General features: G+C 33.3%; 1 protein-coding gene across 4 annotated transcripts in view; it reads right to left on the bottom strand.

The window, feature by feature from the left end:
- LOC7490667 (cytochrome P450 83B1) overlaps positions 1-13,482 on the bottom strand; it is a 58,172-nt gene that overhangs the window by 13,245 nt on the left and 31,445 nt on the right. The window contains exons 1-2 of one of the 4 annotated variants that reach the window (XM_006386126.3): positions 2,053-3,013; positions 628-1,512 (exon numbers count right to left, since the gene is read on the bottom strand). The exons of 1 other annotated variant lie outside the window; for it this stretch is intronic. In XM_006386126.3, coding sequence (XP_006386188.2) covers positions 865-1,512; positions 2,053-2,946 — 1,542 coding nt within the window. In that variant the 5' untranslated portion in view covers positions 2,947-3,013 and the 3' untranslated portion in view covers positions 628-864. Of the gene's footprint in view, positions 1-627; positions 1,513-2,052; positions 3,014-13,482 lie in introns of those variants that run through there. 2 more of the 4 variants (XM_052450598.1, XM_052450595.1) reach the window with 2 other exon arrangements.

The raw sequence follows: 13,482 nt of genomic DNA, 5'->3' as shown, positions 1-13,482 counted from the left end.
GATGGAAAAAGTACAGGGCGTGGGCGGGGCCGCCCTCTATCAGGAAATAAAAGCACAGTTTCGTCTCAAGAAAAAGCTGGTAAGAGAGGAAGACCACGCAAGTCGTGACTCACAAATGTCCAGTTTCCAATAGGAAATTTTGGTCTCTCAATGTAGAGAACTGTACGATCTCATACATTAACTGCAGTAATCTGCCTTCTTTGTTTTTTTAATTGCTTTATATTTTCAGTCTTCAATTGCCTCCACGGCTTTTCTGTTTTCTTCACGAAAACAATATTTCTGGGTTGGCACTTGATCAGGCTTGGAGGACTAGGAGTATTGTATGATTTAAGTGGCAGCTTGTACCAAAATCTTTATATAGAATGAAATTCCATCATCAAATCGTCATGGTACCTTCAGCTAATTTGTCAGTCTATTTCTTCAATTGATCTCATGTGCATTAGCTGGAAAGGCAGCACGATACAGCGACGAATATTATTATTATATCTACTCGATCTAGTGACGGAGCTTGCATTCAAATCATGCAAAATTGCCAATCACATACAAGGTAGAGAACACAACGAATATATTAATTTAATTTTAAATTAGAAGGAAAAGAGAGTTTTTAATATGAATTTATGCTCGGGATATCAAACAATAGAAAGCCGTAATGCTTTGTTTATTTATAAAATCTGGCCGATGCATAATGAATATATGCCGTCCAAGATATAGATCTTAATTAAATACAAGCCGTAATGCTTTTTATTGTATCAATACAAATATCAAGTGCCATACTTAATCTAATAATGGATCTTTCATTAATACGTGTCTGGATTATGCTCCATTCTTTATTGTAGCAAGCCCATATTGAACAAAGGGAAACAGCTAATAATCATGAGCTCCGGTGCCTTTATGCCCCATTTCCCCATCACACACAAGCTTAGGCACAAGGCAGAGAGCATCCCTCATATGAGGAACAATACCGGGTAGCACATCATCCATGTCTATATCTTCCACCCCAGATGGCATTTCCCAGTCAAATTTATGAAGAAGATTCGCAAGTGAAAGCTCCACAGTGGCGAGTGCAATAAATATCCCAGGACAAATTCTTCGACCAGCACCAAATGGTATAAGCTCAAAATCATTTCCTTTCAGATCAATGGAACTGCCCAAGAATCTATCAGGATTGAACTCATATGGGTTCTCCCAAGCTTCCGGGTCCCTTCCAACAGCCCAAGCACTCACGTAAACTAAGGTCTTGGCTGGTATTTCGTACCCACCTACGTAACACTGTTTGGTTGTTTCTCTAGGGAGTAGTAGTGGTGCTGGTGGTTGCAATCTCATGGTCTCTTTAACCACAGCTTTCAGGTAAGGCAATTGTTGAACATCATCTTCATGCACAAAACCTTTATTACCAAATAAATTTCTAACTTCTTCTTGAGCTTTTCGCATTGCTTTAGGATTCTTCATTAGAAAGGTCATGGCCCAAATCACAGTAACTGCACCTGTGTCAGTCCCCGCAAGAAATATGTCCTGCAAGGACGCAAAAGAAAATTAAACGGAGAATAATACTACAAAAGTATATGTTATTTCTTTCTGTATTATTTACTCAGAACAAGTTTTACACAAGATTATTAAACCTGGCGCACCCCATGGCATGATAAATTAAAATAATATAATTTTAAATTATTTTAAGTTTAATATATCCTTCATAAAGCTGATTGAATCATGAGTTGAATTATTCGGTAATCTAATTTGACCACGTCAACTATCACTTTGTATTTTCAAAATCCAACCTAACCAAATCTCAGATCAACCTAGCAGGCCCGACCAAGTTTATACAATCCCGATTTCTTTTTCAATCGGTGGTCTTCTTAGTTTTAGGTGCACATTAACGGATTAATTTTTTTTTTACCTCACAAAAATATTCTTTCCCTCGTTTGAATCTAAATGGAATCTAAATCGAGGACTTAGAAATTGGAACATTGTTCTGTATAACAGTCAAGAATAAAAAAAAGTAATGAACATTGAATACAAGATGAAATTACTTGAGTTTAGAACTTATTAGATTACCGTTAGAATTGCTTTGATGTGATCCAGAGTTAGCTGAACTTTAAATGAGCCCTCCTTGTGTATCTGAAGCAAAAAATCAAGTATAGTATCCTCCCTCTCGGGCTTAGGCCTATTTGGATCAATATTGTCATCAATGATTCCTTTGTAGAAAGCATCAAATTCTTTGAAACTCTTTTCCAGACGATAGGATAGTCCGGTTAGTTTATCGACGAGCCAGCCCAAGCAAGGAAAATAATCCGAAAGGAAAAAGCTTGAAGCCATAGCCTGGGATTCGTCAAGCAACTCTAGGAACCTATTTTTGTCGCTTCCTCCAATTTCATACCTTTTTCCAAAGGCAACTCTGCATATTGTTGTGCTTGTGAGAGACACCAATTCTTCAGTCAAGTTGAATGGTTTAGAAGCAAGAGCTGATTTGGATATGTTTTCAATCATACGAGAAACCTCATCTTCTCTAATGGGACGGAAACTTTGTGCTCGAATTGAGCTAAAGACACGAACGACACATATTTTTTTCACCTCCCTCCAATAAGCTCCATATGGTGCGAAAGCCAAGTCTAAGCCATTGTAGGTCATTTTTTTCGTGGCAGTCAAGGCAGGCCTGCTACAAAATTCGAGGTCATGAGTTTTCAATATCTCTCTAGCCATTTTGGCTGAAGAGACTATCAGGGCTGGCTTGAATCCTAGCCTCAAGTGCATGAGGGGGCCATGTTTTTGAGAGAGCTTCCATAGATACTGATGAAGGTTGGAATTGCCAAGCTGGTGTAAGTTACCTATGAAGGGAAGACCATCAGGACCAGGAGGCAAACAGGCTTTTTTAGTGGTTTTGTTTCTCTTGATCAGAAGAAACAAGAGGAAAATGGGGACAGATAGAATTAGGAAGTCGGATAAAGCCATTGTGATTGATCTATGTTCTTTCAATCTTTATAACGAAAGCTAAGATACCTCACAGATTCATTGTATACACTGAAAACAAATAGCTGACTTTCCTTTAAATAAAAGGAAAACTCTTCGTGGATTTCAATAGTAAAATTAATATTTTGTTTTTAGTTGACAAAATCATTAAATTTTGTTTTAAGCACATGGAAGTCTCATAGCATCTATTAATCATTACAAGAATGAATAAAATTAAATAAGTTTTTTTATATTTTTATTAAATATTGTAATTATTTTATTACTCTTGAAAGCAAAAGACATTGGTCAAGGGACATTTTAGTTTTTGATTTAATTTTCATTCAGTTAAGTTACTTCATTACCCTTAAAATTTAAAAAGCTTTGTCTTTGATTTAGGGGTTTTTTAGTCTTTTACATTTTGTTATTTAATAGTTGTCGTACCCGATATCGCGGCGGTCCTTAAAAATATTTCGATGAAAAGAACAGATTTCTAGCATCTTGTTCTTTAATGGGGAACGGTCTTATTTAAGGAGTCGCCACCTAGTATTATGGTCACTAGGAACCCTGACTAGTCAGTAGAGATTCTATCGTACGAGATTGGTTACGCAAATGGAAGATATTATCACGCTTTAAACATCCTGCCTGAGGCAGGCTGCATTATTGGTTTTGTCATAAATTGCTAACATTTTGTTGGTTTATGCTATGATAGTATGATGGTTTGCGTGTAATATTCCTGACTCTAGCGCCAGTGAATATTCAACTACGAATACTTTCAACTCTGGCGTTGGTAAATATTACGTAGCTATAAAAACAAAATAAATTTAAATCAGTATTTTTTTTTAATTCCTGACTCTGGGGTCAGTGAATAAACAAATAAAATAAATTTATTTTTACGCATACATAATTTTTATTTTTTTATTTGAGGCCAAGCCCAGCTCAGCCCATATGGTTTTTTGTAAACTATTTTCTAATTTTTTTTGTGTTTGTTAAACATTAAAAAAATTAGTCAACGAAAAATACTTTTCAGTCAAAGGAAAATTTAACCTGGTTTCCAGGAAAGTATTTTCCTTTTATTTTGGGTGGAAAACACTTTCCAGAAGTTGTGAAAAATTTAGAAATATCATATTATTTGCTGATTTTAACAAATTTGGTCATCAAACTTTTAATTGCTATATATTTTGTTTTGAATCTTTTTTTTCAATTTCACCCCTTAGAATTTGATTTTTATATTAACTTTGGTCCTCATTTTTATGATTGTTATTTGCTTTTCTCTTATTATTTTTTTAATTGAAATTTTTTTATCTATCAAATTTGGTCCTCATTCTTTTGATTGTTACTTATTTTATTTGAAATAATTTATGAAATTATAATTATTATTTTTTTAATTTCATAATCTGTTAGATTTGATCTCCATTATTTTGATTGTTATTTATTTTATTTGAGATAATTTATGAAAATAGATTATTTTTTTCAATTTTATTCTCATTCAACTTTTTAATTTGTAAGGTTTGTTCCTCATTATTTTACTAAACTTGAAAAAAAATGGTGATAAGTTATTTTCCAGCTTATTTTCCATGACATAACCAAACACTGGAAAGTGTTTTCCAACTTATTTTACATGATACTACCAAACATCGAAAAGTAATCCACTTTGTAAGGAAACCACTTTCCATAAAAAAAAAACTATTTTCCAGTAAACAAACGGAGAATAAGTAAAATATTTTAGTCCACCAAGTACTTCATTAATATTTTTCCGCCTACAATTTTAAATAAAGAAAAGGTGTGTGTCTCCTTTTTTTTTTTTTCTCACACCACTAAACATTATATAGTCAATTTACTTAACATTTCATAATTATTTGTATAGGCAATTAGTGAATAAGAGGAATTTTTTGTTTAAGAGAACTGGATATCAAATATAAATTTATGCTATGGGCGTCAAATAAATTCATAATGAATTTATACCGTCCAAGTTTGATAGAGATCTTTGTCATTGCGACAATCATCCATCCAGATCAGAATAATCAGAAATGATATGGGTGGAAAGGACAAAGAATTTTTGTGCTTTATCAATAAAAAAAAAGAATGAGAGTCGTCACCTAATATTTTGATCATTAGAAACCTTAATTGGTATCGTAGTTTAGGAAAGGGGATTGATTGTGTAAAGGGAATGTATGTACACCCCCCCTAATACGTTTTACTTGAGATAAACTGCATTGTTTATTTATCTGATATAAGTTAAGGAAAAGTCATCATCAGTAAGGAGATCCTTATCTTATCAGATTAAAAACCTAACCGTTCTAATGCTAACAAAAACAATTATCTTTTTATTTAATATTAGGAGTATTTCTTACGTATAAGTTTATAATCCCGCGTATTAAAAGAACAAAATAATTTATTTTTTGTATTTTTGAAATGTAGGCCAAAATCATTTGGAAATTTACAAACTTATTGTAAAATCCATGCAATATTTTTAAAAAAACATGTCAAAGTATTTTAGATTTTTTTAAAATGTTTAAATAACTTTAGTATTTTTAGCCATATGTAAGAAAAAAAAATTTCTTAGGTTTTGTTTGGCAAAAACTCATTTTTTATTTGTAATAAAACTACCAAAAATAAGTTGAAAGGGCGTTTGCCGAACACACCCTTAAACCCAAAAACCCTTTAACAAAAATTATGGCAAGCCAAACAAAGTATTAAGCCCTTTGACCCACTTTTTTTTTTACCCAGCCAGATCGACCTGAAAGTTTTGATTCGACCATAAACCAAACTAAAATTCTAGTTTGATCCCAAAAACAACCAAAAAAAAAAGAAAAATAACAATTTAAATATCCAAAAAACTCAAAAATTCTTGAACAAAACGGATCAAGCATAAAAAAAATTAAGTACACCCAAAATAAACCCAGCAACGTGGGTTCCAAATCAGACCAGATTTGGTCACAATGAAGGCATATACATGTTGAAAATCATGCAAAGATCAATAATCTAACATCCAATTACTTTGATTATCACTAAAATGTCACGATTGTATGAAAATGAGTTTCGATTCTAAATCAAAACCCTAGGATTAAAAGCCATTGAAATCATGTTATTTATGCAAATAAATATTAAATTACTGGTTAATCATGCATGAGGAAGGGTTCTTGGCAAATAAATGAAACAAAACAAGTCAAAATCATGTAGGTAAGACAATGTTCTTGAGAAGAACAAATGAATAACATTCAACGTGAACCCAACAACGTGGCTCTCAAACCAGACCAGATATGGGTAAACCAAATGCATATACATGTTGAAAATCATGCAAGGATCAATAATCTAACATCCATTCACTTCGATTAGAATGAATTATCATGATTAGAACAAAAGCAACACATTTTTCTTTCTTTCTAGAAGCAAAAACTACAATTTTATTATGTTACTTTATCATATCATTAACCGTTTAGCTTAAATTAATATTATTGTTGGCTACAAATGACAAATTTTCACATAATATAAATTGAAACATAATTTTAATTTAATTTAATTAATTGCGAGTGAAGCTGAGAAGAGAAAAGAAAAAATAAATTTATAAAGTATGTTAATTAAAAAAAAACTAAGAAGAGAAAAGAAGAAGAGAGGAGAAGACATATTTTCGCGTGAAAGAGAAGAGAAGAGAGGGAGTTAAGGAGAGAAGAGAAGGAAAGAAAGAGATGTGGTGTTTTTTACAGAAGGGAAAGAGAGGAGAAAAGAAGAAGAAAAAGAGGTGCCACCTGTTATGAAATGAGGGATTCAGGTCTTTTAATTGAGGCATTTTATTAACGGTTTTACTGACGGATAAATAAATATTAATATTTTAATCATTTCATCGGTGATTTCATTTGTAATATTTTATTTAAAATTTTAATTTAATCAAAAAATTTAGAAACCTTCCCAATATCACCGACGACTTTTCAGTCTGTTGGTGATTTTGTCTATAATATTTTATTTAAATTTTTAATTTAATCAAAAATTTTCAGAAACCCCCTAAATATCACCAACGACTTTTCAATATGTCAGGGATTCCATTTGTAATATTAATTTAATAAAAAAATTTCAGAAACCTCCCAAATATCTCTGACAACTTTTTAATTCATTGATAATTTCATCTGTAAAGAACAATAATTAACAGTGCAATTGAGGAGTGAACATTTCCAAAGCTCTCGGGGAAATATTGAGATATTAATTCCGCCAGTGATCCTGTATGTAATTGACAACATGAACAGTGAAATTGAGAAATGAACAATTCCAGAACTCTTTGGAATATACCGACGGAATTAATTCATCGGTGATACTTTCTATAATTAACATAATGAACAGTACAAGGAGAAGGGAATAGCTCTAATGCTCTCTGAAATATATCGACAAATTTATTTCTATCGGTGTAAAATAGTTTTTGTTGCTAAATTGTATTTGTATTTCTTATTTGTCCATCTTGCAAATTCTTAAGATCATAGAAGCACATACAACACAATAACATCAATTATGTGTATAATATTAAAATCACATAAAATAAATGTTTCCTTGTCATTTAATAATAAATTAATATCATTATCATCACATTAAAGTTAATTTTGACCAGAAATATTACATTATAATTTATAGCATTACACATTTGTGTTATGCAAATTAATCAGAATTGTCTTCTTCTTCATTATCGTCATCTCCATCTCAATATTCTACATTGATTTCGTCGCTATCATCATCTTCATTGATTTGTGTATGTCAGTTAGTTCTCAAAACATCATTTAATTCATCAATGTCAACAACAACAACAAAAATATCTACTAATATTTTTTGGATTAGATATTACGTAGTTAAGAAAACCCTGAACCTCATTACAATAATCCATCTTACACAGCTCTTCATGTAAATCTCGATACATCCATGAATGATCATCCATTACATATATCAAACCTATATAGAATATTGATGACAACATGTATTAATTAATTACATGAACTAAATAAATTCGCAAACATTGGCTTAATTCAAATTTATTCAATCTATTTTAATAGTATTCTTAATTTATTATCAATTATCTACATAAATTTATATTTCTATACATCTGTTGCACGTCTCCCGCGCGGCGATGTCTAGCGATTTTCGTTTAGTTTGCTTGATTTGAGGTTTTGGAAGTCGCCACCTAGTATTTCATTTAGGATTACTAGTAAACCCTGATTTACTGGTCATTGTCAGAGATTCGAAGACAAGGAACTGGTTGTGGCTAGAAAATATATTAGCACTCCTAACGCATCATACCTACCTGAGGTAAGCTGCTTTGCAATTTGATGTGAGTTAAAAATTTAAAATATTAATTAAATTTTAAAAAATCAGTTATTAAATCCTCGAATACGTGTAGAAACATGTTCTTACACTTTTATAGAAAATATAACATGATTTTATTTGTCTTGAGATATTTAACCATATTCAAATTAAACACTTAATTCTTTTTGTCATTTTGATTTTTTACAATTCAATAACATAAAAAAAAAAATACAAACACACACATCTCCTTTACTATTTTCTCACCCTTTACTATTTTCTCACCCGTACTTACATGTTTACAATGTGAACAGAAATCAAAATTAACCAAACAAAACCTTAACAATTCCAAAATTACAGAATACATTCCCCAAACATAACAGTAACTGCAGGGAAGCCGTCTGGAATTTGCGGGGACACTGGCGGCGCGTGGATCCACGTGCCGTCGCCGGCGAAGACCAGCAACTGGTGGATCGGGATCGTCTCCTTCTTCTCTTCCCGCTCGTACCGGCGGTGCATCTCCCAGTCACCTGCAAAGCAACCCAACAACACAAGCAGTAGATTCCACTTTCGTTTTCCTTTTTTCTTTTAGATCTGCCATCATCTCCCTCCGTTAATGCTTTCTTCTTCTGGGTTCAACGCCGCCATTGCTTGTTGCCGTCTAGATGGTTGCAGATCGGAGAAGAAGCTGTTGTGGCTGGTGGCGCGTCGGCACACGCGACGATGAGACTCGGGGGAGATCAACTCAAGGGACTGACCGCTGCTGCTGGCTGAGGGAGCGGTTCAGTGGTTCATCTGCAGGCCGTCCATGGTCACTGACGTGCGTGGGGGAGGAGCTGCTACGGGGCTGCCTTGGTTCTCTCTTCTGCTTTTCAAAGGCCAAAGGTGGGAAGGTGGCTGCGGCCGGGCTGGGACTTGAAGATGAGAGGAAATAGGGGGAGACTGCAATGGCAGAGAGCAGGTCTTCGTTCTCTCTGGTTTTTGACCAAAAGAGAGAGGGCGGAAACCGTCTCTGAGAGGGTGAGGTTTGGGAGAAGAAAAGGGAGAACACAGGGAGATGGTGTTCGGGTGGCGGCTCTGGTTTTTGGCTTCAAAGGGAGAGGGGCCGGCCGCTTGTGTCTAGGAAAATGGAGAGAAGATGGGGCTCTTCTTTTGCTTCAAGAGGGAGAACGACGGCTGGAAAAGCTGGGGGACCGAAATCCAAACTGGGAATGCGGCAACGGTTTCTGGCTCTCTGTTTTTGGCAAAGGGAGGGGCTATGTTCTGTAGGGAAGTGGGGGCGGCTTGTTGGCTGGGACTTGAGGAAATGGGGGGAACGGTGATGGCTCGTTTCTGGCCGAGGGAAGTGAACGGCCCTGTTTCTCTTTTTGTAAAGGTTAGGGTAGCGGCAGCCGTCCCTAGAGATAGCTGTAGCTTTTGTTTTTAGAGTTTCAGAATTTTTCTCCCCTCCCCCCAAAATTCTTCTCCTCCCCCCTCCTATTTCACTGTAGCATAGTATTTATAGAAACAATATTCCAAACTAGTCCCTCAACTTTTCCTTTCTTTTTCTTTTCTTTTTTTTTTTGTAAATTTTGATTTTTTATTTTATTTTTGAAAGCGAGCAATATCAACATCAACTTAACATTAAAAATAAGTGATTGTAAAATTTACGCGTTAAAAATTGAATGCGCTCAAAATACCTTTGAAAATTTAAATTCTTATGAGATGACGTTGAAAATGCTAAAAATGATGCAAATATATCAAAATGCATTTTTTGGGGTTTTCATTGTTTTTTTGCTATTTTTGGTTTTTTCTGGAGATTTATCAAAAACATGGGTCAAAAATTAGATAGCAACAACATCTATAAAAAATTTCAACTTAACAATAAAATTGACAAAATATAAAATGAACATGTTAAATAAGTCATTATTTATTTTATCACAAAACACTTAAGTCACAAATTCGAAATGAATTTCATCAATTTACAAACAAATATAATTTTATAAAATCTCAAACAAACCCTAACATGTACAAATCATACTTCCATACAACAAATTTCTATGGAAAAAAGCTATAAAACAAGTAAACACAATCTTAAGAGTTATAACTTAAATATTATCAATGATTTTACAGACGCATTTAACTGATTGATTAATACCGTTTGTCATAACCCAATTTTTGACCATTTTTATTTTAATTATTATTATTATTATTATTATTTTATTTACTGAAAAGGATAAAAAATGATGATAAAAAAAATAATAATGATGAAAAACAAGAAAAAATGAAATAAATGAAGAATGAATTAAAATTTGGGTTAAGGGCAACATGATTGGAAGTTATGGGTTTAATTAAACTTTGAAATTAATCTAATTAATCCAATTAAGGGTTTAATTGGAGAATTGATAAGTTTTGAGACTTAATTAAGCTTGAAATTAATTTAATTAATCCAATCAAGGTTTTAATTGGAGAATTGATAAGTTTTGAGACTTAATTGAGCTTGGAATTAATTTAATTAATCCAATCAAGGGTTTAATTGGAGAATTAATAAGATTTTAGATTTAATTGGCTTGTAATTAATTTAATCAGAGACTTAATCGAAGAAATATCAAAGTTTGAGGTTTAATTGGGGTTCAAATTGCAAAAATTAAAATCCAAGGATGAACTTGAAAATAGCGCAGAAATGTAAGGATTGCAAAATTAGAAGAATCACAAGGACCAAATTCGCAGCCAGCAAAACGGGGTCGTTTTGCAACGACTGTTCACCGTCTCTTTACTCTGCAACGGCTCTGCCATTAAAGGCAGAGACGTTTCGTCTGTTGGCAGCCATGGCGGACGTTTTCTTCATTCAATGCGTCGGTTACGGAGTATTTAGGGGGGGGGGGGGGGGCAGCAGTTACCACCACCGAGGCTGCCGCTGGCTCTATAAAGGCTGAGCAAAGGCGACCTCGCGAGAAAAGAGAAAAAGAAAAACTGGGGACCGAGAACAGGGGAAAAAGGCAAGCAAAACCCAGAGAAAAACAACAGAAAACAAAGAGGGACGAACAGGCCAAGAACCGGGGAGGAAAACAGGGGATTTTTGGACGAAAAAGAGACGAAAGACCCGAAGACAAACACAAATAAACCAGAGGGATTCCTAAGTTTTCTGGTTAAATCCCAGACCAGGAGTGAGCCTTTCCCTCACCAATACCGACCTAAAACAACAAAAAACGAAACTGACCGAGAGAGAGCATAGGTTCGTTTTGAAAACAGTGCAAAAGAAACGAAGGAAGAATAAACCGAAACAGAGACGCAGGAAAGGAATACAGCGTGAAAAGCAGAAGGAGTAAGAAGAAATTCGAAGGCAGAAGCGTCGTCCTCAGCAATCACGCGCAAATTCCCTGCAAACGAACCGGGTAAGTCTTCTGCTTTGTTTTCCCCGCTTTGCCTTATTTCATCTTTCCCGTCTGTGTTTAATTCCATAACAGGGCCATGCACGCGTGATTTAGATCACGCGTGCCTAGTGTGGCCCAGCCGGGTCACTGGTTTGGGCCAATGACTGGGCTGGGCCGGCTGGGCTTAGCCCAGCCCCAAAAATAATAAACAAATAGAAAAAATATAAAAAGTATAAAAAATAGAAGAAATAGAAAAATAGAAAAATATGTGTATGCATGAATAAAAATAATATAAATTTACTGGTTTATTCACCAACGCCAGAGTCGGGAATAAAATACTGGTTTAAGTTTATATTATTTTTATTCGTTATATTTTTTTATTTAGCAAAAAAATATATGTGCATGTATGAAAAATAAATTTATTTTTATTTATTTATTTACTGACGCCAGAGTCAGGAATAAAAATACTGATTTAATTATTCTCTTTGTTTTTTTATTTAACTACATAAAAAATAGAAAAAATATGTGAATGCGTAAATTTAGTTTATTTGTTTATTCACTAGCGTTAGAGTCAGGAATAAAAAAATATTAATCTAAATTTATTTTATAGCTACGCAATAGTTACCAACGCCAGAGTTGGAATTATCCGTAGTTGAATATTCACTGACGCCAGAGTCAGGAATATTGTGAATAAATCATCAGAATGTAAACCAATAAAGATTTAGCAATTTAAGACAAAAACAACAATGCAGTTTGCCTTAGGCAGAACGTTTAAGTGGTGATAATATCTTCCTTTTACGTAACCAGTCCCGAACCATAGAATCTATGTTGACCAGTTAGAGTTCCTAGTGACCATAATACTAGGTGGCGACTCCTAAAACAAGACATTTTCCCTTAAAAGAACCAGATGTTAGAAATCTGTTCTTTTTCCCTAATTCGAGAAAAAAAATTTAGGGCCGCCGCGATGTCGGGTGCGACACCGTTGGTAATACCATCTGTATAAATAACACGTCATCGTACCTTTTGGTTTGTTTTAACTAATTCTTTTTCCAATATAATTCCATCGGTGTATGCCGAGGAAATATTTATATCAGTGTTTATTGATGGATATAGTCTCTTGATGTTTCCGTTTGTATTTGTTAATTTTCTTGATGGTAATTATTGGCTACAAATAATAAATTTTCACATAATATAAATTGAAACATAATTTTTAAAATTTCAAAATTACTTCTAAAAGTATCAATTCATTTCATCAAATTAAATAAACTCATAAGCACTCAATTCCATCGACTCATCGAAGAGAGAAGAACCGTAAGTCCAAATTGAATACAATCCCAACATCCCATTTAAATAGAAATTCAACATGAAACTAATAGTATAAAGTCATAAATGTTCTTACAATTCTATTCTACCAAACTTGAAAATGAAACAAAAAAAAACGTCATAGAAAATTATTAAGCCTTGTTCACCAAATTTAGGCAAACCATTAAATATATTCATGCGATATTCCATTTCCAATTTGATTTGAACATTCATCCTCCTTTTCCTCCTTATCGATCATTTACATTTGTAGTATTGCATTCCTGTCTCTTCGTAACTATCTGTTGAAGTAAACAAATCACCCTTATAGTTTTATTATTATTATTATTATTATTATTTATCAAAGACACTTGTGATAAAGTGTTTGTGATTCAAATTATTTTTTTGTTTAAAAATATATTAAAATAATATATTTTTTATTTTTTTAATATTATTTTTTACACCAATACATTAAAATAATCTAAAAATATTAAAAAAATTAAATTTAAATAAAAAAATTGAAAATTTTAAAATACATGATTTCAATCACGTATTCAAATACCAAAGTCTTTTTTAGTGGAGGAGGCACGTGGGTGGGTTGGATTGTGCA

Source organism: Populus trichocarpa, chromosome 2 (genome assembly GCF_000002775.5).
Source record: "Populus trichocarpa isolate Nisqually-1 chromosome 2, P.trichocarpa_v4.1, whole genome shotgun sequence".
Classification (NCBI taxonomy): Eukaryota; Viridiplantae; Streptophyta; class Magnoliopsida; order Malpighiales; family Salicaceae; genus Populus; species Populus trichocarpa.
Note: the sequence above shows the minus strand (reverse complement) of the source record. Positions and strands in the feature narration are given on the sequence as shown.